This window comes from Eurypyga helias, unplaced genomic scaffold (assembly GCF_000690775.1).
Source record: "Eurypyga helias isolate BGI_N326 unplaced genomic scaffold, ASM69077v1 scaffold50747, whole genome shotgun sequence".
In the NCBI taxonomy this organism is placed as follows: domain Eukaryota; kingdom Metazoa; phylum Chordata; class Aves; order Eurypygiformes; family Eurypygidae; genus Eurypyga; species Eurypyga helias.
The window spans coordinates 1-24,004 of record NW_010264681.1 but is presented as its reverse complement, the minus strand read 5'-3'; the positions used below and the strand labels follow the sequence as shown (position 1 = coordinate 24,004).

The window sequence follows — 24,004 nt, the reverse complement described above, 5'->3', positions numbered from 1 at the left end:
CTGCCATGTGAGAAAGGTATTAAGAGGTAAGATCTGACGAACTCTACATGCAGGAGATTCCTCCCCTCCTGGTCCTTCAGGCAAGAGACTGCTGGCCTGGTCTCAGGGGCACGCAGAAGCGAGGCTGAGCCCGTCCACACATGAATGGCACGGGCACGTATGGCTGTGAACACTGACAGAGTGCAGGGCAGCACCTTCACAGGCGCTCACAAACACAGATGGCATTCACATGGAACAGGAAGGCCACAAACGGCCGGAGTCTGTTCCTACTCATCGGGCTTGAAATTTGCTAGCGTGTCACACGCTTGCCCTCTCTCAGCCGACGTGCGTACTCGCAGTCATGCGTCTGGCTGGTCTCTGCCAAACCTTGGGTCTTTCCAGGACCCATCTCCAGGCCTCTGGCCAGGATCTTGGCTTTGCAGATTGTGGTTGCCTTCTGTTCACAGGCTAGTCCAGCTTGAAGTCAACTAGATGAACGTACCTGGAAACGATTTAGGAGCAGACAACGTTTCAGAAGCAGACGGGATAGACTGCAGCAATGCGGTGTGCTGATCTGCAGTCAGCTAACTCTCGGTCGACCCATATTATCCCCCACCCCTTTCCTGTTCCCCATGGATGTTCCTCTTCTATCCATATTGATCCCTCCCTTTCCCCGCCTTTGATCCTTCCCCTAAACATCCATAAGCTTTTCCACATTCCCACAGCCTGTTCTTAAAACATCTCACTGTTAAGTTTTACCTTAATTCCTAGAATTTCCAGTATGTCCCATAAGAAGTTTGCTCTTGCCTCCGAGAGGCGTTCTGGTCACCCATGATAAAATGCTGTTCCTATTTCTTACAAAGTTTCTGGTTGAATTTCTTCAAGGTCACACTCATGTGGTTCCTGTAATGGCCCATCCATCAGTGTCCGGGGAGTTCTGGTCTTTGTTACTCCCTTATCTGCAGCTCCTTAGCGTTTGTGTATCTGCACATGTAATTTATCACCTCTCCTCTTCCTAGTCTGTCTGCATGCTGAATACCAATTGCCAGATACCCTTACAAGTTCCTATTTGCTTTTAGCTGCAAAAGTAGATTAAAAGAAACTTAAGGAAGCATGACACAATGTTTTTAATGAGGTTTTTTCCCCCTCATTCCAGTTGCTGTAGTTGTCACAAAGGCAGTCAATGATTTGGCACACTGGGGCAGGTTTATGAAAGCACTTAGCTGTCAAGATACAACTGTCACATGACATTTTAAAATTTTTTTCTGAATTTCTTGATGTAGAGTTGGTGATTTAGAGTTGGTTTGCTTTAGCTTATGGGAAAGGCTGAGTTTTTTTATTCCAAATCCTAATAATGACCATGGTTCGTCAAGCAGCTTACTTCTGATGACTTACTTACTTAATGACCAAGCAACTTCTGCTTCCTTTGCCCCCTTTTAATTCTCTGTGCTAGCTTGTTATTACTTTACAAAAGAAGTTAAAAGGCTCTCTTTTCTTCTGAGCATTCGTTTGTCCCTGCTGTGTTTCACTTTTCCCTAGTGGCTTAGTGTTGCTGTGTGGCAGTGGGGAGTTTGAAGCAAAGCTTTCCTGTTGTAGCAGAACAGTTTTATCTAGGACTTTCTGTATAAAAATAGAAGAGTCCATAAAACAAGTGCTTCACAGTGGAGTAGGCAGCAGTAGGGATCATGGACAGCTTTTAAATGAGAGACAATCCAGTAATTTAGAACTGTCACATCTCTTAGTCCAAACTTCTTTCTTCTGGCTGCCTTGCTCAGTTATTCCTAAATCTCTCCTCTTTTCCCCCTTCTTTCTCTTATTTTTTAATCTTAAATTGGAGTGCACGGCCTTGGGGGAGGGATTGTCTCTTACTGCCTATGGATTTTTTTTAGGCAACCAAAGAAGTTCCCTGTTCTGACTGGGACCTTTGGATAATCTTACACTATATCCAAGAGGAAAAAATTCTAACCTTTCAAACTGCAGTCTGGCTTGTGGTCTAGTTCAAGTTCAAACCATCTGGGTGGCTTCACGACTGAATTTTTACCTTCATAATTGTCTGTGATGACAGGCTGCTCCTAGAGGAGGGTGAGCTGGGAGCCATAGCCACAGGCAAGGCAAAGTGATGAACCAGGTCGAACCAGGTCCAGGGTCTATCCAGGGAGTCCAGTCAGGAGTAGCAGGAGATGGGCTGGAGACACCTGATGGAGAAAAAGTTTGAGGTCTACCCAAGAGACAGGTAAACCTACAGCCCATCTCAGGAAGAGACTAGGGAGCACAGTCTGAGCTCAAATGGAGCCCCTGAGCAGAGGGCAAGGCAAAGTGATGAACCAGGTCGAACCAGGTCCAGGGTCTATCCAGGGAGTCCAGTCAGGAGTAGCAGGAGATGGGCTGGAGACACCTGATGGAGAAAAAGTTTGAGGTCTACCCAAGAGACAGGTAAACCTACAGCCCATCTCAGGAAGAGACTAGGGAGCACAGTCTGAGCTCAAATGGAGCCCCTGAGCAGAGGGTGTGGGTGGGGGGTCCTGGGTGAGACCACTCAGGGCAATTAAGGCTTCAGGGCTCTGACAGCAGTAACTCTTCCAGGTAAAACTGTTTGAGGAAGCATCAGTATTTCCAGTGTGTTCATGAGAGGAAATAAGCATGAAGAAATCAAAGCCCACACTATTTAGTTTTCTTTGCAGTTTCTTTGATTTAATGAACTCGTCCTGCTATAGAAGAGGCTCAGAAGGCTGGTACCTGCTGTAGAAATAATTTGGAATTAGATGCCAGTAGTTCTGAAAATCAAATGCAAAGACAATTGTAACATAGAAGAGAATCAAATTCTCAGTGACTGTTGGGTTTCGATCACAATATGCCATGGGCATATTATGCATTTTTACTGTTTCTTTTGACACTGATGAACCGTCTCGGCGCACAGAGGACTCCGTCTGTGCTCTGCTTGAGTGCATGCTAAAACCTGTCACAATGAGGGTAGTAGCTTTTGAGTAACTGTCTTGTATGTAAATGCCAAAGATAAAGGCAGTCTGTTGGATGCAGTTTGCTAGACAGCAGCAGATTGCGGGATCTTTTATGTCTAGGAGTTTCCTGGAGATGAGGATAGTGACTTGAGGGTTGAGGCACTGGTGTATTGTTATTTTCCACATTCCTTTAATCTGTGGTGTTCAAAATATTTTGAGAATGCGAGTACAGGAGTAGGTCTGTTGGACGGACTTACGGCCCAATAAATAGATCCTATATATGGTTTTTGAGGAGCGTTTTCTCTGAAATGTGGAGTATGTGTCTGCGTCTGTTACAACCCGGCCCCTTTCGGTATTTCTGGTCTCCAGAAGTTTAATTCCATACAAGAGAGGGACCTTGTGTGTTAAAAAAGCTTGTGGAGTTCACAGAGTCACTAGTTCAGTCCATTGCAAAAGTTGGGCTGTGTTATCTCCCAACACCCAGCAGCATTTCCTCTGCTAAATCAGAATGTTTTAGTATGGACTGCTGTGGCACTGGGAGTGGCAAAAAGAATCTCATTTCTATGGCTGTGCCTTGGAGGTAAAGAGGAGTCCAGCATTATATCCAGTAGTGTGGCAAAAGCCTGAGCTGTTGTCAAGGGCACCACAGAATAAGGCAACAAGGCACATGCTTTGCTGCTCTGAACTTAATGGTTAAATATGGGAAGACTTTCAGGGTGAGAAAAGGCGTTTCTCTGACTTCTGGTTCCTTTCCAAATGTCAGGTTCCTTTTTTATAACTCAAGATATTTAGGAGTTAGCCAGAAGTAATTCTTGCACTTCCAGGGCTGACTGATGTTAAGGATAGCTAAATCTGCTGGACTGAATGACCCGGGCACCTCTCAACTCCCAGGCTCATCAAGAGGAGGACTGCTCCCTACTTCTGCTCTTAAATCCAGGCACTGGTGAGGTTTAGTACCGTTTTCAGATGGGTGCACACACCCACACACTGTACAGGGGTGCCTGGTGCCCATCAGGTTAGCACAGGTAGGACACTGGTAGCTTGACCCGTGTGGACACGGGCGGCGCAGAGTGCCCGGTTCTGTTCCAAGGGTGGCTGCCTAGAGGAAACCTTCATGGGCTCTCCACGATGTGTCCCCGCGCTTCTCGTTCTGCTTGCCGACTACTGTGGCTTGGAGTTCACTAGCACATGACACACACTCTGGCATCCCACAGGAAATAGGAATGGAGACTAACAAGAAGACAGGATGGGCTGCGGTGGTTAGGCTGTGCCAGACGCCTGAACTGACCGACTTCCTGCCTACATGTAATGGGCCTCTTTTATCCTCCCTTCTCCCTCTTCCTGTGTTTGTTCTTCACTGGTCCACCTTGATCCCTTCCTTTCCCTGCCTCTGGCCTTTTCCTTAAATAATGCATACAAAGTCCTTACACTCCCCCAAATCTCTTGTTCAATCCCGAAGTCCTCCCCAGGGACAGCATCCCAGTGTAAGTCCTATACCTCTTTATGCAATAGTCCCCTCTTCTTTTGTGTAGTATTCTGGAGAGTGTCTTCTGCTCAGTCCCCTTAGTGGGTGGGTTTCACACAAAGGACAATGGCTTTAATTGTCCATCTTTGATAGTTTTAGGAATAGCTGATTTGGATGGATCATGCTGTCTGTGTTCTCCCCCTTGTCATCCCAACCTTGCGTTCTGATCATTATCTGCATGTTTGGAATAGCCATTAGCTAGTCATCTTTCAACTAGTCTTTTGCTTGTTTTTTATTTAAAGAAGGCCAACTTTCTTTCAGTTGAGTATTTCAAGACAGTGATTTTAAGAAAATGCCTGTACTAAAGGCTGAGCATGAAAAAGATTTACGTGGAGGGTTAGAGCATACAAAAGTATCGGGTGGTAAAAGCTGAATTAAGACGGAATATATACTTTAAAACATGGCATATATTGGTGAAATTTATCTTGGTAAATGATTAATTAAAAAGGAATATAGCCTAAGTAGCCTTCAGCATAGTCTGCAATGATCAAGAACTGTTTATTGTCTGTTAAAGAAACGAGAATTGTTTTGGCACTTCAGAGGTGACAAATACAAACATTTCCTTCCTTGTCATTAATGTAAATTGAAAAGCTGCCATTTACTTTGATGTGTGTTCATGGGATTGTATTCAATAGCTTCGTGAATTATTTGTGCTGCTCTTGACCTAATCTTCTGTATCTTTTTTCAGCTGCTGGTTCAGTTTGTTCAGAATACTTCTATTCCACTGGGGCAAGGGCTGGTGGAATCAGAACCAAAAGACATCACCTGTCTTTCTCTCCTTCCTGTTACTGAGACCTCAGAATGCAACAGACTCATGTTGCCAGGTAAAAACCGCTGCAGCAGATCTTTACGAGCATGCCCTCGGTAGCGCTGTCCTTGCTGCAGCCCACTGCCTCCTGCTGACAGGACATTCCAGGGATGGAGGAAGGAGTTCTCAAGGGTGGCTGAAACTTTCTTCGTTTAACAGTGAAGTCTGACTAGTTAGAAAATTTCTTCCTCCTCCAATCTCTCTCAAGTTCTAGTCATTTTCTCAAAAAATAACTTCATAGGTATCTTTTAGTCATAGTGTATTTACACTTTTAGTTACTCTGGTTTCACCTTCTTTGCTAGATGATGAAAGAGATCTCACTTCCCCAAGTCACACTAATTCTTCCAAAGATGTGTCTTCGTCTGCCGTCTTGAGAAGTCTCCAGGTAAACGTGGGCCCCGATGGAGAGGAAACAAGGGCACAGAATGTACAGAAACCATCTGAACTTCTCTCAACTCCAGAGACTTCCAGTTTATTGCAAGACCTCCAGCCCAGTGACAGCACTTCATTTATTCTTCTCAACCTAACGAGAGCAGGTAATAATTCTCCTTCTGTTTGCCATCTGGCTGGATATGTCCCAGGCAGCAGAATGCAGGAGATACAAGTACAACCCTGTCCCTGCTGCTTATGAAGGGGAAAGATCACAACATTTTCTGGGCATTGTTGGATATTTCAGGAGCAATTAATCATCAACAGCTTTCTGCAGTGTAGAGGTCGGTGAAGACGTTTTCAGTGCAGCTATTGCATTTATGCCATAAACACTAGCCTCTGGGAAGCAAAATACATTTCCCTCTGTTACACTAGCCTTCTGTTTCATGAATTTGTCTTCTTTTCTAGGGCTGGGGTCTCCAGCAGAACACTTGGTGTTTGTTCAGGATGAAGCAGAAGACTCTGGGAATGACTTTCTCTCTCATGATAGCACAGACAGCAGTACCCCATGGTTCCTGCGCGTGCAAGAATTGGCCCACGACAGTCTGATTGCTGCCACTCGGGCACAGCTCGCTAAGAATGCCAAAGCAAGCAATAATGGTAGGAGATCCCCTGAATCTGTCTCAGAAGTTGCATGTTCCATGCAAGGCCTCTGCTTTTAACTTGGTCCTTCCTCTCTTGCACTCTCTCTTGCTTTTAATCTGTTGTGATGTCTTCAAATCCTCAGTGACAGACCGATACACAACTACCCTGTATTTTTTCTGCAATATAAATATGCATTTTTTCTCAGGGAATGAACTTTACTGGAGCCACTGGTTCCACTGTAGTCCGCCTGTTCTCTGGTACACCTAAAGAGTATCTTCTTCCTGACTGCAGCTGCTTGGATTTCAACTTTGATTTTCACTTTCAAGTGTCTATTTTTAAGGCATACTGTAATTCATGCTTACTGCTCCGCTCCACTGGCTTTGGAGATGAGCTTTCTGGAGAATACACAATTGGATTTAGTCACAGGTTTTGTGACCTAATTACTTCAATAAATGGTTGCAAACAGATGCAACATTTCTTTTTTAAACTAAGGTGTGCTTAAAAAGTTATCCTGGCTGAGACTGAAAAGTTGGATGGTTGATGTTGATACAGGGACCGTTTTTACAATTTTTGATGCATTTCTGTTCTTCTTGTGATAAGCCTCATCTGGTAGCAGCTGCCTTGATACAGGTAGCTGTTGGGAGTAGTCTAGGGGCCCGAGATGGTTTGCAGATCTGCGCCCGATCTCTGGGCTAGGCAGCAGGATGTCGGACACGGTAAACAAGTAGTCCCCAGGCACATACCTCTTTACAGTCCTGCATCATATATGGTGCTGGTGTTATCTATTAAATTTGACATGTTAAGTAATTTGTATAATTTTTAGATTCTGGTGGGCTTTTTCTTCCAGGTGAAAATGTTCATCTTTGCTCAGGAGATGGGCAGCCGAAAGACTCTAGCCCCATTCCTCACTTACCTCGCGTGGAAAGAAAGCTGAAGTGCACGGTTGAGGGTTGCGATCGGACGTTTGTGTGGCCAGCTCACTTCAAGTATCACCTGAAAACACACCGGTGAGCAGAGTAAAGCTGTATGTTGTCATGTCTTTGAAAAACTGCGTTCTGTAGTTGGGATAGTGAGTTTTCAACACTGACAAGCTGTGAAAACCTGGTATTACTCTGAGAAATACTTGACCTGTTGCTTGCTTTAGGTCATTTATGTTGAAACACTGACCAGATTTAGGTTATTTTTTGCAGATCCTTGTTAGCGTTCAGTTTAGGATATTTGTATTTTAGCAGGTGCTCAGTACAGAGCATCGCTACCACTTCTGTGACACAGTGAACATTACAACTTGTAGGGTGCTGTCATATTTGTATATATCCTTAAACAAAGTTGCTTGCTCTCACAAATGACCCTATATTTTTTTTAGCTAAGAAATTGGCGGCCTCTAAGGTAAATCGTAGACGAGAAGCTTAAAAACTGTGAAGGATTCCAGTAGACCTGAGCCCATCATCTTGCCCCGAGACAGGACCAGCAGTAATTGCATATATGTACACACGCAGTCATTTTTCATCCTCCAAGTGACTGGAATTCTACAACGTTCCCATACAATTTGTTCCCATATAATTACTGAATCATTCTGGGTAGGGAATAGGCAAAGTAATACGATAGAAAGAGATTGCCTAAGCAGATTCTTTGGTGGACCACCCAGACTCCAGTTCCTTAGGACTAATTTAGGTCACTCACTTCAGTTGAATCTGTTTTCTGATCTACTGAATTTTGGGTTAAATGTTCCTACTTTTTACTTAATCAAAAAAGGAAGTCGAGCATTGCTGAGAAACACACTGCAGTAGCTGGTGATGAAGCAGCTTTTTTGTTGCTCTCCAGGAACGACCGCTCCTTCACCTGCCCAGCAGAGGGCTGTGGAAAAAGTTTCTACGTCTTGCAGAGGCTGAAGGTGCACATGAGAACGCACAACGGTGAAAAACCCTTTGTGTGCACAGAGCTGGGCTGTGGGAAACAGTTCACGACAGCTGGAAATCTGAAGAACCACCTACGAATTCACACTGGTGTGTTTTAGACCTATTTGTGGTCTGCAGAGGTGGGGTCTTTAATGAGGGTTAAACCACTTCCTCCTCCGTCCTTCTCCGTTTGAGGATGTTACGTTGTTTATCCCTACCCTTAATTTATGTCCCTTTTCCATCAATTCTCACTGATCTGTAGGTCAGATTAATCAGCTGCTCACCCCCTTTACTATTCTGTGTAATTTCACACAGGTTTCACCCTTCAGATACTATATGACAATGCTGTGCTCTGCTCACACCCTTCCCCTGAAGATTCCCTTCCCCCCTCAAGTTTGAGGGAGGGAGAGGCGTGTGCGGTTCTGGGGAGAAACTAGACTGTTCCCAAGGGAATAGTGAGTGAACGTGGCTGCTGTAACTGGTTTTTTTTAATAAAGAAGCTGTTTTAAATTCCTGAAAGGCACAATAGCTTAGGTGTTTCTCCAGTGTGGAGGTCTGGTGGGTACAGTCGTAGCGGTACCAACATCAGGCTGAATGGGAGTAGCTTGTTACCTGTGCTGCTTGTAGAACGACTCCATCGGGGAAGCTTAGGGAAATGGGGAATACAGTGGAATGAGCAGCAAAAACATAGCAGCAAAGACTAGTAGGAAAAGGCAGTAATTAGCATTTTGGCACGCAAACTGCTCTGCTGGTGCTTAGTGCTAATTGGGGATGTTACCATCTGCTGGAGCCTGTGCACTCTTAGCTCGAGCTCAGCTTTTTATATTAAATGAAACAAGAACCTTTATTTCCTGGTGCTGTATTTTATCCATGGTTTGTTTGTGCTGTCTCCTCTGGAGCACGTGATCCTGCCCTGTCAGTACTGTTAGAAGCTGGTGCCCCAGCCAGAGTCTGGACAACTGCAGGAAGCGCTTCAGATGTTTTTCTCCTAGAAAGCTGTTTGAGAGGGGCACACACGTTATGGTGGGAACGGTCAGCAGGTTCACAGGGATATTCTGCTGGCTTTGGGTTTTTTTGAGCTTCAGGGTTATCGCACCACTTAAACAAATAATTCTCAGAATACTGATAGAGATTAGCTGGTGGCTGGGGAAGAGAGCATCGTGTTGCCATAGGTTAACGTGCCAAAGCAACCTTGACAACTGTGAGGGCGCAAAGCCTCTCTGGGAAAAGGAAACCGCATGGATTGCGTGGGCCGCCAGCAGCTGTTGATGCCTTCTGCCTTACTTAAACCCCACCGTATGGTATGGAGCTTGTAGGTACACAGTCTAGCCAGAACACACGGTTTGGGGGCAGATGTTGGGGTGTAGATAAAAACTGTATGTGCCCATAATAACATTTTGAATGTGTAGCAGCAGCAGCCAGTGTTTTTGCAACTTTCTCTTGCACTTGAAGCTCCCAGCCAAGGTGCAGGTGAAGTGAACGGGCTCAGCTGACACGTGCACAATCCTCCACCATGGAGTGTTCCGCAACCAGCAGAGTAGTAGCTTCGGGCGGAGTAAATAGTAACGCTGAACTGCAAATTGATGATGCGCACTTAGGGGTTTGATCAGATCCAAGGTGTTACAGGACTGCAGTTGTAAATAGATCTAGGGTTTCTCAGAGATGGAGCTGTGTGACGTTGTTTTTGTCAATGATAGATTTTCTTCCTTCTTTCCAAGTTTTAAATATTCATAACAAGCCAGAAGGGTGGGATCGGTGTGTGAGAATCTGCTACGTATTTCAGCTTTGTAACACCGATCAGAACGTGCTGTGTTGATCTTTTTCACTCAGATCTGTTGAATGCCATAGTAGATAAGAAGCCGAGAAATAAGCTGTAGGGAGACGACTTCTAAAGGCAAAATCACAGTAGAAACAACTTTAAAAAGTTTACTCTGAAAGAACTATGTATGTGTGAGACCATAAAATAGCTAAAATAGCTTGTTTTATCTGCTGTGGAGTTGCTGTTACTGTGGCACGGTAATCTGGTTGAAGACTTGAAATCATGGTGTTAAGCGTGGCGTGTTGAGTTCGTTAGTGGGATGTTGCCGGCAAAGGTTACCTCTCGTTTCACTGAAGGCTTTATTAAGAGGGTGTTTATAACGCATTTATATCGCATTGCATTGCCGTAGTCACCTCCCAGTTTATCACCATTTAGACAAATACAAAAATAGCTGTGGAGGTGTTTAAAAATAACAAGTTTCAGCCTATGAGAACAAACTGTGCCTTGAGTTACTGTTCCTCCACACACAGACATAAATGACTGACACTTCTCTCATGAGATTTTGCTAAGTTCAGCCTGATCTGAAATAAAGTCTGAAATCTGATATAAAGGGAAACACAAGCAGTGGGATTTTTGGCACTGAGAGGCAGAAAGGGAACAGGATCCAGGGAGTGCGTGAAGCAGAGAGCTGGTTGTTAAGAACTGCGTATAGAAGATGTAGACCAGGCACTTTTGTATCACTCTCTTGGTATTTATATACTTGGAAGATCTATTTAGACACAGTGGACCCTTGCTTCGCTTTAAGTGAATGATGATCTTAAGAAGATTTCATGAAGAATGCCCGTGTTTCCTCCTGAAAGCCAATGAACAGAATGTTTTAGAAGCCTCAGGTAGCAAATGTGTAATTTCCATTGAACACTGCTGCATGTAAGGCCAAAAGGGAGAATGGGGTCGAGATCTCCAGGCTGCTGCCAGGGTCTTGGACAATCAGATCAAGTTGTGATCCCAAAATCTAAGAACTTACTTTTCCCTTGCAGGGGAAAAACCCTTTCTGTGTGAGGCACAGGGATGTGGTCGCTCCTTTGCTGAATACTCCAGCCTTCGGAAACATTTGGTTGTCCACTCAGGTAAGAGTCTTCATCTGACATTCTGACCTATCTGAGAAAAAAAATCTTTACTGTAGGACTTTGATTTGTTTTCCTTAAGAAAAATTCCCTTGTTTCTGCAGGACTTCCAGTCACAGTGTTTCATGGCTTCCTTTGTGGTGCCTGTAGCCTGTACACTTTAATCTTTTCTGTCATTTCCCTTGCTGAAGTTTATGTTTCTAAAACCAAAGCTGTTGTTTCTGTTTCTAAATTCCAATTATATTTTTTAAATTATTTTTTAAATTGTTTCTAAAATGTCATGAAGTTGGGTATCTGTTTCATAGCTGCCATTTAAGTGTTTAAAAGAGAGGATCTAGCACCTCTCTGTATTAATCAAAGCCATTCAAATGTGAACTCTCATGAGTGGGTTTCTGCCATAGGTAGGGTTTTTCTTTGTTTTTTAATACTACGGACATGTAATTGGACAAAGGATTAGATGGAAATGTATTTCACAAGTGTTACAAGGCTCCTGCCTTCAGTTTTGATTGATCAAATATCTTCAGCACATGATGAGCATGGCACATTTGGGGAAAGGGAGATTTTCCTGGGGTAGTAACTTTTGGGACTACCCGAGTTCTCCACGCTTTTTCTTTCCTGTCTCCGCGGCTTCTCTGCAATTGAGCTTACACCTATGGACATCATTCTTGTTGTCATCATCATCCGGTCCCTGCTCAATAATGTAAATCAGCTGCTGCAATTTGCTTTGTGATGGCAGGAGATAGCTTCCTTGCTTGTGGTCATTTCATTCTAGATCCGGGACATAAAATATTTCCATGTCACTGAGTAAGAAATTCCAAATAACTTGTTCCTTCTCATAAATCAGACTTGAAGACTTCATGTTGCTTTTCAGACTTGAGTTTTCCAACAGCTGGCAATACTGGTATCTAAAACTCTTCTGTTCTAGAAGCTTATTGCTCTCCAGGAAACAGGAAAATTCCTCATTTGTGTTTTCAGTGGTAATTAGCACAAGTAGTGTCAGCAGCCACTTCAAAACAGTATTGATGGCGTCTTGGTTGATGAGCTCTTTATTCCAAATATGGTAATTCTTGGGGTATTTCTTCCCCCTTCTACTCCCAAGGAGTGAAGCCCCATCAGTGCCAAATCTGTGGGAAGACATTTTCCCAGAGCGGTAGCAGAAATGTGCATATGAGGAAACACCACTCCCGAATTGGAACAGCTGGCAGCAGGGAGCGAGAACAGCCAGGTAAGGGGGATGGGGGGGCACTCCCTGTGGTGGGAAAGAATAGTGGATGGTCAAAGAGAAGGGAAGATGTTTGTCCTGAAAATACGAGACCACAAGCTGGTAAGGAGTAAAGACTGTTCCTCTTGGAGCTGAGGTTGGATTGGTCACCCTCCCTTTTTCTAGGATAGAAGACAGAGGTTGGATGGGGCTTTGAGCAACCTGGTCTAGTGGAAGGTGTCCCTGCCCATGGCAGGGGGGTTGGAACTAGATGGTCTTTAAGGTCCCTTCCAACCCAAACCATTCTGTGATTCTGTACTGGGGTCAGGGGGCAGATAGGTTTATTGTTTTCAAATTAACATGAATCTAGTATCTTTTTTTAACACGGAATTTGTGCCCTTCATTATACATTCTTGTTGTCAGTAGCCTGGGTCTTTATGCAATGTGAATTATTCAAAGAGAGAGCCAAACCTGCATGAGCTCCCGCCACACTAAGGCTCAGAACAAAAACCACAGGAGTTATTATCCACTGGGGTACTGGATGTCCAAAGAGCAGGAACAGATAAAGTAGGTGTCTAGGAAAAAGGCCATGTGACTGGGGATGGGGGCGAGGGCAGGGATTGTTTCTTATATTGCAGTATCATTACATCATGAGAATTCTGTTTTACCCTTTTTTTCCCCGATAGAGTCACTGATGGGCAGCAGTTTGCTGGAGGAATCTGCAGTGCATAGTAAGAATCTCATCTCCATGAACTCTCAGCCCAGCCTTGGTGTTGAGTCTCTGCACCTGCCAGACACTGAGTCTATTATTGGAGTGGAGGAGGGTGAGACCAGCTGCTCTTTTTTCCGCCCCCTTATATGTGGTGACTGAAGTGGGATCGATCGTTCCTCCTGGAGGCTCCCCCTGTTGCAGTGGGATGGGCGGACGTTGCTTTAACTGCGCACAGAGCCGGTGGGTAGGTGGAGAACGAACTGTAAAACTGGAGTTGGAGAAGACCTCCCGGACCAAGTTTCTGTCTTGCAGAACTTACAAGGTGAAGTCTGCTGCTTAGGTGTCATTTAGCCCGTGTCGTGGAACGCCATTTCAAACTGCTTATGCAGTCCATTCTCCTGAAGCCTAAAGCGTTTGTTTTGCTGGGGCACCTGGGAGCCCCGGTTAAGGAGCAGGACCTTGTGCTAGGCACGGTACAAACAGAGTATCTTGAGCAACAGGCCTTCCTTCCACCCTTTACCTTCAGAGACTGTTCTGATCCATCTCACTGTCAGCAGCTGACTTACTCTCTGAAATAAATGTACTACTTGGTATCATTTAATTACATTTGCTGTCTTCCTTTCCTGCTTTCCCCAGTCACTTCTTCGATCAAAATTTGTTGGGTGTATCAAGCTCTTGAAACAAGTCCACCGTGCAGATGTTTGGAATTTTTGTTGACTTAAAGTCTTCAGAACTGGCATTATTACCAAGAATGCAGATGTTGCTAAGATACCGTGGGGCTACAACAGCTCCTTGGTGGAGGAGAAAGCTTTGTCTGGTGCCCCAGCTGCATGTGAAGGTAGTGCTGCTGCCGAGGAAGGCACTGGAACTGGGAGGTTCTTGCAGAAGCTCTGCCAGGTACCTGTGAATCGGGATGTGGTGTGGTTTGGCTGCGATCTCATCCACCCATTGGAGATGCTCCAGGGGATGTCATCTTCACTGCAGTATCTGTACAGGTTAGCTGAACAGGCTGTCATCCTTTTAACTGAAAATAACAAAATACTGGCATCAAATGCAAAAATCCAGAGCAAAAGTTGAAATTCTTTATTCCCATACCAGTTTTGAGAATATATCAAGAGATGATAAATCTCTTTTAGGATTAGAGAAGTGTGATCCTGCTTTCGGAACAACCCTTTGTTCACACAGATTCACAGAGTGGAAGGGATTGGAGGGGACCTCTAGAGATCATCTAGTCCAACCCCCTGCCAGAGCAGGATCACCTGGAGTACATCACACAGGAACAAGTCCAGGTGGCTTTTCAAAGTCTCCAGGGAAGGAGACTCCCCCACCTCCCTGGGCAGCCTGTGCCAGTGCTCTGTCACCCTCACAGGGAAGAAAGGTTTCCTCATGGTCAGGTTGAACCTTCTGTTTTCCAGTTTATGGCCATTTGATGCTTTTACTCTCATCACCATTTCAGCAATTTCTGTTTAGGGACCATATTAAGACTCGGATTTATCTATTACTGTATTCAGGCTTGTCACCTTAGTATTTGTTAAGGGGATATGGCATAATAGCATATATTGATTTATAGTCAAGCTTTTGTTCCTCCGTCCTTAACCTTTTCCTTTACATTTCACACAATTGTAAATTGGTTTTTCCAGCATCATGAGATATTTTTAGGGAAATTAGCAATCAATTTTAGTAAACACCTCTTAAAATGTATTAAAACTTCACTCCCACTGCTCCAGATGTATCCACACAAGCCCACTGGGCTCTAGACCAGATGGAGCATGGAAGAAATCTTCTTTCCTTCCTCTTTCAAGGTGACAAGGCAGGGTGACAGCATTACGTCACTGCTCCATCCCAGGGGATTCAGGAGGAAGAACAGCCTTTGTGTGTCCTACACAGTTAAGCCCAGGCAGAAACTGGTAGGCTGATGGGAGCCTTCTGTGAGCCCTCCTGGGTGCTGAAGCCTCTTCTCACTGTGGCAACTGCCTGAGGCAGCGAGGAGGGCTGCTGCAGCCCAACGCTATGTATCCATCTCTGCAGCTGGAAACATAGCACCTGGAAAACCTGGGGCCGTAATTCTTGGATCTAGTACTTTGTTAGGAGTAAAAAATGGCATTATCTCAGTATTTTATCTGTAACGTGGTAGCTCGTACAGACGTTGCATTTCTGACTTGATGTCGTGTTGTTACAGCGTGAGGAGGAGTGGATCGAGGTGACGGTGAAGAGAGACACAGCTTCTGTCTAAAAAGTGAGGCAAAGATGATCGATAAAGAAATTGGACAGTGCAGAAACAGGATAGGGGTTTGAAAATCTTTTAATCTCAAAGTGCTTAGATATCATAATTCTCAGAACACATTCCAGATGGGAAGGGTTTGTATTTTCAAGGTCGTCATTAGTGCCAGCTAAAGGAAGAACACTAACATGTGAACTCTACCTTTCCAGGGGTGCCAGGCATTGGCGTGCCGCGTGCTGACAGGTAATCCCTCAGCTTTCATCTTTGATATCGCAGTGACAGTAGAATTAGGGCAACAGCAGTCCACAGTGATGCATTGTTTAATTACAACCCCCTTCATAATTTTGGTTGGTTTGGCCCAAATTGGTAAGATGTCAAAACAGTTTCAAATAATGAAATATGGGAGACTTTTTTAATACAGCGAGACTATTGCTTCTTCCCAGTGGGAGGAAGGAGCAGAGCTGGCAATGAGTGACTGAAGACTTGACACCAGAGAAGGACTTCCCTCTGAGTCTTCTCCCACGGCAGGTCAGATCCTGCTATTTGTTTTGATAGAAATACCTTGTTTAAAAGCATTCTGCCACACGTATGTGTAAGCCACGGTTTAGCAGCACACTGAATGGCATTCTCCCCGCCCTGTGCCCCTGTGGCCTGAACACGAGGAGCTGACACTGGAGGATGTACCTCTTCCATCCTTCACACCTACTTGTATCCAAAGACAGTGCTTCAACCGTTTTAACTGGTTTGGTTGCCCATTAAAGAAGGGGAAACGGCTCACGCAAGGAACGCTTGTGGAGGCTACAGGAGGCTGCAGGGTTTGCTGGGTCGGACGAGACACGCTCTGACCAACAGTTGGTCTTTTATTCCTGAGTTCTCGTATCTCACTTACCCAGAGCAATTCTTAGGTGTCAGCCTAAACTGTAACGTTCCCGAGGACCAACCTGGAGAATCTCGAATTAAAAGAATCAAGAGATGACTGACAGATCCCTCTGCTAGATCTTATGTTGCCATTTCCTTCCTGCTCGGTTCCTCCAGAGGTTCTCCTTCCTGTACAGTGCAGCTGTCCTCTCCACCCCGAGGCGTGGGTGCCCTGCAGAGACAGTGAGCGTCTAATACCGGAAGCGGTTGTCAGTGCTGCCTTCCTGCTTTGCCCCACGCACAAGAAACAGAGTGCAGTCACAGGAGTTAAGATAGAGGAGCCATCATGCTTAGCAAGAGGAGGGAAGTTGATTTCATTTGGCCTGCGCTCGCAGATACAAATTGGAATGCTTCCATGAACAAGGAAAATACTCCTAGTCACAGGCACTAGAGGTGTATTGCATTGGTTTTGTTACCTGTGAACGTCAGATTCTTCTTCCAGCAAGTCAGTGGCGTCTTTCCCTTTTTTCCTGACAAATTCTTCGCTTAGCCCAACCTGCTGGAGGGTGTGTCTGTAGTGACGCTCCGCTCCCTGACGAGCATCCTGCTATGAAATCGAAAAGGTAAACATGTACAACCGGGGCTTCCCCGTAACGCTCAAGTTGTAGAGTGCGCAGCCGACACCCCTAGTGAGAACAAGAGGGCAGCAACGCGCACATCATCCACCTATTACAGTACCAAGACTGGGTACGAAGAGAATCTCTCACATCTCTCAAAGCCACAGCTCACCTTTTCCTGCTTCTCTTCCTTTTTTTCTTCATTCTTGTGTTCTCCTGCCTCTGAAGCATTCCAGTCTTATCTAGGCTAGCATACTTACTTGTGTGCGAGTCCTGGCTCTGACACTCACGTTGAGAATAGGTGCAAAAAAAGGGTGTGAGAAATTCTGGAAGCATGTTTGCTTGTCATCTGTAAGCGCTGACGACAGTGGGGTTCAGTGAGTGGAGAGCACCCGCAGAATATCAACTCATCTTCAGGACACTGAGAACCAAGCATCCTGGATCCTATATCCTCACTGCCTCCAAACAACCCTTGCAGATTCATGCAGTCTGAGATGACAGTTTTCCAGAGGGTCTGGCCAGTTCCTAAGGATTAAGGTGTTTTGTGTCTCAGCCTGAGTGATTGCTCTCCATACTGGTGAATTCTTACCAAGCTGGTGAACAAATACAACGTTTGTGTGACACAAATGTGTTCTCTGCCTCCATTCACCACTCGTCTGAACAGAAAGTCTGACCCAGGGGGGTACTTCCTGTTGAGAAACCTTAAATGAGCATATTGTCCATGTGTTGTCACCGTCTCTACCCAGATGTCATCCCTGCAAGGAGACGGAACTGCGAGGAAACCCGGGGCAAAGATACTTTACAGAGCGTAGAGACTGCATCTACAGCTCGAGTGTGATCCAGACTTGCAGCTGGTGCCGTGTGACGGGCGAGATGAGCCGGACGCAAACCCAGACAGCGGGGCTTGCGGGTGACAGGAGCGACCTAACTCTCACTCGTGTTTCTCTAGTAGCACTAGAGGTACAAAATGCAAGCGCTCAGCTGGAGGGGGTTTTAAGAGAAAAACCACTAAGATTTCTAGACTGTAGGCTATGGTATTCAGGTGCAGAATAGGTATTCACGTAACCTCCGGTGTGGAAAGGCCTTGGTTTTGACGCGAGCGTACGTTTTGGTCGCAATACATACACTAGGGACTGGAAAGCTGTAAACCAAAGTCAGGGTGTTTTATCAAGTGGTGGGAAGGAATTTAAATTACACTCGGGTGGCCCCTCCGTGTGTTGTTTTGAGTGTAGTCAAGAGACTGGGCACCCACTTGCACCTTCTTATCTGTGAATTGACTCCAGACTAGACTTCCTAATGCCCGTCTTAAATGAGAGACAAGGTATCCTGCCTGGAAACACTCTGGAACCCTGACCAGTTACCTTGGTGACCTGTTCAAAGAGGTATGGTCTGTTCTTGACTCGCAGCTGCATTTCTTCCAGCTCCTTTCTGTATTCCTTTGTTCTCTCTCTCATATTCTGCCTGAAATGGAAAAGTTGCCCGTCTAATACTGGTTCCCTCTGCAGCTGATCAGGAACAAGGAATTCTCAATAAATAGCTGTGGTAGTCCAAATACAGGGCAAAAAAATCCTATTGCTGGCGAGTTAGGGACCCATTAGCCAAGCTTGGCTGCTAGACTGTAAGCACGGGGCCAGCACTCACATTTTTGGAAAACCTTGTCTTAAGTGTGCGTTACCAAATCCTACATTTCAGCTGGCTGGTTCGTACGAATTAGATCCCACAAATGTTGATCTAAAGGAAACTGTCCTGTATGGAAGTAGTGTGGAATTGTAAAGAAATCCAAATGAATAAGGAACGGGTATGACAGCCAAAACAGTTAGGCTAGGAATGTTCTTAGACCCAGTTCCTCCTAAAGAATTACCTGAATGTGCCCAGTGAGTGAAGCAAACGGTTATTTCTGTGCAGAACAGGGTACTGACCAGTTCTGTTTTGACTTCTCCTTGTGTGTTTCCTCCAGACTTTTGTGTGGATCCAGGGCTTTTGCTCGGCTGTTCACTGACTTTTGGATAGCTTGACATCTCTTCTTCTGTTTCTCCAGCCAATAAATCCCTTCTTTGTCCCCGTCCTTTTTGTTATCTTGGGAGTATCTACATAGAAAGAAGTTACTAATGAGCTCGCCTAAGACTGCCAGGCTACATGCTAGTAGGGAATTTCACTTCTGTAGGCCTCTAAGGAGGAAAGCAAAATTCCAGACATACGAGTGTGCACCTCCCAAATCTACTGGGAGGCAGGGCAGGAATCAGCAAAGGAAGAAGGCAGGGAACCATTTAGGAAAAGTCTTGTTGATGTAACGAGGGGTAACACGGAACTGCTTTTCCTCCGTTTTGGTCATTAGTTGGTGGATGGTCCTGTAGGCAAACTTTTCTACTTACCTAATAGCAGAGTCTCTTTTCCTAGTTGCATCTGTAATATGCACTGGAAGGGTGTTGGAAGAGAGAGAGGAAAGTCCAGTCAGAGAATGACTTTTTTTCACTGAAACCTTGGAAAGTTGCTGAGAATCCTGAAAAAAAAAAAATGGAACTTCATTCAGTGTGTTTGTTCACAGTACAGGATCTCCGCTGTTCTTTGTCTACCAGCGAGAACAGTTGGGATATGTGGACAATGCACTCTTCCCTCAGTAGGGATTTACATGGGGAGGGGATAAGGGAAGGAGATGTGATCAGACTATGGAAGGGTGGCTAAGCTTCTGCTGTCGTAGCTCATCTCTTTGTGTAGAATTTTGTTCTCTGGTTTGTCCTAGAATTCTGCATTACTCCCAAGACAGGGGCAGAGGTCACGGGACATTAACCATCCACAAATAATTGCTATAAATTTACGAAGTTGTGTCTCGACTGGAGAAAGCAGTACCACAGAAATACCCAGTCCTCTCACCTTTATCTTGTCATTAGCCTGCCTCTGCCTGCCACGGAGATTGGAGGTGCTTAGCTTGAATGGCTTATTACGAGTTGCCTCTTTGATTTCTTGTCTCCTCACTGCTTCCCTCTGAAATGCCCAGTAAAGTCCTTCAAAATCCGGTATTGTTGGATTAATCCTTGGCTTGAAGCTGAAACTTTTGTCCTGCAAGAAGCCAAGTCTTTCCTGCTTAGTTTTAGTGGCGGTTCGGGACTGAGGCTCCCTCCGACAGTTGCTAGTATCTATAAGAGCTACGGAGCTCGCAAGCAAATCCTTGGCTCTCATTTGAATGCGGATTTCTCTGCAGAGTTCAGCTTCTGATGAATCAAAAGCAATGAAAAGAACATGAGTGACACAAAAGGCTGTGAAATTGCCACTGCACAACTCCCTGCTTCTCTTTATGGTGGCAGCTACATGTATAGGAGGGACCGAACACCCTGTGTTCTCTTTCCCCGCTTCCCAGCCTCTCTCTCCTCTGCCTCCCATGAAAAAAAATGCTAAGAGACCAGAAAAAAACATGGGAGAGTCTCTTTCTTAGGCATTAACCTCTAGATACCGCTTTTATTTATGAGAGTAAGTTACTGAACAGGCCTTCTCCTAGTCCTATTCCTAGGGTACCAGGGTTTAGATCGTGATGCTGACAGTGGGATCAGAACAGGCAGTTGACGTACGCATGTCAGGATGATCGCTTTTCTGTGTAATGCCCAGCGATGCTTGTCTCTATCAGAAATGATTTTAAATGAGGAGCGTTTGGTGGATGGAGCGTGTCTTGTGACTTCTGTGACAAACTGTCCACAGGAAGAATGTGTTTCAGGGTGTAGGGTTAAACGGAGTCCTTCCCAGTCTAGCACGGAAAATGTACGTAAACGATTGGCTGCGGGTTTGGGGGGTTGTTGGCTTTTAGAAAAACTAATCAATACTGCTGTTTGCAGGCTTTTTTTGAGCCTCTTTAGACTGAGGTAGGAAATGTTCGTTCCTCCTCCCTCCTGATACACCAGATGATAGAAACAGAACACTGGCTTGTCCCTTGCTCTCTTTTACCCTTCTAACCCACTCAGTTCAGTACACCACAGCAGAGTGATCTCTGATGAAAACCGAGCTGCTGTGTACTCACGAAGAAATCAGTGGGAAACAGTGAAAAAAAGCAGTGAGAAAATCAATGAGGGTTAGCAAGGACTGGGTTTAGTTCCTGTATTTACCCCCGAAGTCTGGATTGCTTGCTTCAGACTTACAGCTGTGGGGGCTTAAGCCATCTGGAAGAAAGCGAGCATCAGGGAAATTTCCTTGACTGCCCCTCTGACTTTGAATGGTCCAGGCACCCTGGCACCTGCCTCCCCTGTTCTTAAGAAGGTGGAGAGCCAGCAGGAAGGTAACTGAAAACATCAGAGAATGGCAAGAGAGGCTGGACTGCTGCGCCGTCCCTTAGAACCGAACTAACTGCCTTGTTTGGGCTCAGGAGATCCTTTTCTCCAAGGGGTTCTGTACAGCACACATCACTTGGGTGGGAGTAAAACGGTCCAAGATACCGCGTGGATCTTGGACACTTCTGGCACTACACCTGTCTTCACATTTGTGCCACAATCACCTAAGCCCCTTTAGTGTAACCAAAGGTGTGGAATCCAGTGCAGGGAAGGATTCCCAAACTGCCATGATTTGCAGCAAAAGGAGTATGGAAATCTGTGATGAGCTCACTGTACCCAAGCGTGCTGGGGAATGGTACAGAACCGCTGCTGCCGACGCTGACACACGACTACTAAATTTACAGCACACCACTGTACAGGGATGTAGATGACATGTCACGACCAGTGACACACGGGGACAAGACAACACCAGGTGATGTCGTGATACTGGCTTATTCTCCAAGTAATGCCCTACGTGCCATGATCCTAATTCCCAGGGTGGAGACAGTGATGGACAGGCAGGGAGATGTTTTTACAGGAAGAGCCCTGGCATTTTACCTTTGAGTTTATCTCCAAGAAGTGGCTCATAAGTAGATTTAGGAACTTTTTTACTGGCTTGCTTTGGTTTGGAGCTCTCATTTGGGGTTGCTGCTGCCAGGAACTTTTGTCTGATAGCTTCTTTCTTTTTCTCCTCCTTCTCCAGGAAACTGAAGGGCCGCTGGGTGGAAAGCAGCTGCTCCTTTCTTTTCTGTGTTGCTATTTGCCTGCGAATCTCATTCTGCTCCATTAGTTCCTGATAAAGAGGCAGAAACACATGGGCAGGTACGGGCTGTGCCCGGAATTGTTTCTGACATTCAGCTTCGTCCTGGCTTTGCCTTTTGTCTCTCTCTTTGTCCAGTTCAAGAAACATATATGACTTCATCAACTGGGACTTCTTGCGAGCTTCCCGCAGTGTCATTTTGAAAGGCTGAGGGATGGTGATGGAAGGGATCCAGGGAGATGAAGCGCTTTTTGGCCTCAAGCGGGATTTAGGAAACAAGCGAGGCTTTTGCTGATCCCAGATACTGTTCGAGGTGAGGTCGATCAAAGAACTGGACTGCCTTTTGTTACCAGATGTACAGCTAAGATAAAGACATTAGGAAGGGGAAACAAGGGAAATGATTTAAAAATAGGAATGAAAGGAGGGAGATGCTGTTGATAAGACAAAGACACCATAGGCCGAGCTGGTCGTTAAAAGACAGGCCTAGGGCTTATCGTTCTCAGGCTCTGGATTTTGCTTTGCTACCCAAGCTCGTGAGTGGAGCTTTGCTCGTTTTGTGGTTTTCCGTGTATAAAATGGCAGTTTCGTTACTTAGCTTTGTAATGCAATTTACTATGCTGGTAGTACCCTATTGCCTGAAAGGCCACAGCTTTCTAGCCAATAGCTACTCAACACAAAAGACAAACTCAGGAGAAGCGATAAATTAGACACAGAGATACACAAATCCTAACAAACAGTACCAAACACTAGAATTCCTAAGATGCTGACGGAAGAGCCTTTGCAAGGAAATGCTTAAGTAAGACATTCTTAGATTCATACAAAGAGGAAACTTTGTAGCTGGTAAGATGGCCAGATCATTGATAATAAGAAAAAATACCCAAGACTGTCATGGGCCTTGCTGAAATAGCAAACTTCTCATAGGATGTCTGATGGTGACTGTGAAACTGAATAAAACTTATGAGATATTTAAGTAAGATATCATAGAATCGCCGAATGGCTTGGGTTGGAAGGGACCTTAAAGACCATCTAGTTCCAACCCCCCTGCCATGGGCAGGGACACCTTCCACTAGACCAGGTTGCTCAAAGCCTCATCCAGCCTGGCCTTGGACAATTCCAGGGATGGGGCATCCACAGCTTCTCTGGGCAACCTGTGCCAGTGCCTCACCACCCTCTCCAGGAAGAATTTCTTCCTGTTATCTACTCTAAACCTCCCCACTTTCAATTTCAACCCATTACCCCTTGTCCTGGCACTACAGCCCCTTGTAAAAAGTCCCCCCCAGCTTCCCTGTAGCCCCTTCAGGCACTAGAAGGCTGCAATGACGTCTCCTTGGAGCCTTCTCTTCTCCAGGCTGAACAAGCCCAACTCTCTCAGGCTGTCCCCATAGCAGAGGTGCTCCAGCCCTCTGAGCATCTTTGTGGCCTCCTCTGGACTCGCTCCAAGTGGTCAATATCCTTCTGATGTTGAGGGTTCCACAGCTGGATGCAGAACTCCAGGTGGGGTCTCACCAGAGCAGAGTACAGGGGCAGAATAAGCGCAGGGAAAAGGATCAAAGTGGATCAGGGTGGACCCAGAAAAGGAAAATGGGAAAAAGGGAGGAAACAGAAGGTGCTGATCACATGTAAACTTGCTCGATGCACCTACGTGGTGATTGCTGCAGTCTGTTCTTCATAAACTGTTTCCTTTGTAAGACTGTGCACATGATCTGCTGGTGAACTCAGCTGAACTACGCGTACAGAAAGACAAGAGGTCTGAGAGGTAGATGCTGAAGAGACCACAGGTCTGAAGACTGGACCCCGGATAAAAACATGTGTGATCTGCTAGCAAATTTTAAGCAGGAGCAGGTGATGAGCAGGAACGGGATTTGTGCTGTTCATGTTTTATGCGAGCGCTGCTTACGTGGGCACCTGTTGGCCCCATCCTCTCATCTGTGAATATGTTTGTGGGCAGTGTACTGGTACCATATACCCGTATGTCGGGACTTAATGCTCCGCCTCATCGCTGAGCAGAAGCAGCAGGGGTCCCGCATGCCATTCCGCCATCCTTACCAGGTACCATCCTACCTGAGGGCCTCCCATAGCTTGTCACGCAGGACTGCCACCTCCCGCCTGAAACCCTCCAGCTCCTCATCCTCTTCGGATACCCCGAGATCGTCCCTTAACTTCGCCTGGTGCGACACGCCCGGTTCTAACGGAGACCGCCGGCCTCCCATCCCGAGAAGCTCCCGTTGGCGGGAGGGGCAGGACGTCTCCTTGGAGCCTGCAATGACGTCTCCTTGGAGCCT

General features: G+C 45.7%; 2 protein-coding genes across 2 annotated transcripts; one reads left to right on the top strand and one right to left on the bottom strand.

Moving 5' to 3' along the window:
* Window positions 1-5,149: 5,149 nt before the first annotated feature.
* ZNF410 (zinc finger protein 410) lies at window positions 5,150-13,580 on the top strand (the record flags this gene model as incomplete). The annotated part of the gene is made up of 8 exons (XM_010156446.1): window positions 5,150-5,285; window positions 5,572-5,805; window positions 6,107-6,298; window positions 7,131-7,290; window positions 8,105-8,286; window positions 10,975-11,064; window positions 12,161-12,286; window positions 12,949-13,580. Coding segments are annotated over 8 exons (1,305 nt in total), but the record flags the coding sequence as incomplete, so codon positions are not given.
* Window positions 13,581-16,194: 2,614 nt separating this feature from the next.
* FAM161B (family with sequence similarity 161, member B) lies at window positions 16,195-23,932 on the bottom strand. Its single transcript, XM_010156445.1, has 8 exons — window positions 23,784-23,932; window positions 21,521-22,083; window positions 19,542-19,879; window positions 19,043-19,170; window positions 18,590-18,757; window positions 18,032-18,131; window positions 16,530-16,660; window positions 16,195-16,285 (listed from the first exon to the last, which is right to left on the bottom strand). Exons 1-8 carry the CDS (start codon window positions 23,930-23,932, stop codon window positions 16,195-16,197), a joined length of 1,668 nt encoding a protein of 555 aa, XP_010154747.1.
* Between the last annotated feature and the right edge of the window lie 72 nt (window positions 23,933-24,004).

What these genes read in the sequence shown, in the direction of transcription:
- FAM161B (XM_010156445.1), bottom strand. Translation starts at nt 23,932, where the DNA reads ATGGGAGGCCGGCGGTCTCCGTTAGAACCGGGCGTGTCGCACCAGGCG. An exon ending in AAGCTATGGGAGGCCCTCAG is followed by an intron (nt 22,084 to 23,783) that starts GTAGGATGGTAC and finishes TCTTTATCTTAG; the next exon opens with CTGTACATCTGGTAACAAAA. An exon ending in GAAGAATCTGACGTTCACAG is followed by an intron (nt 16,286 to 16,529) that starts GTAACAAAACCA and finishes CTGTCTCTGCAG; the next exon opens with GGCACCCACGCCTCGGGGTG.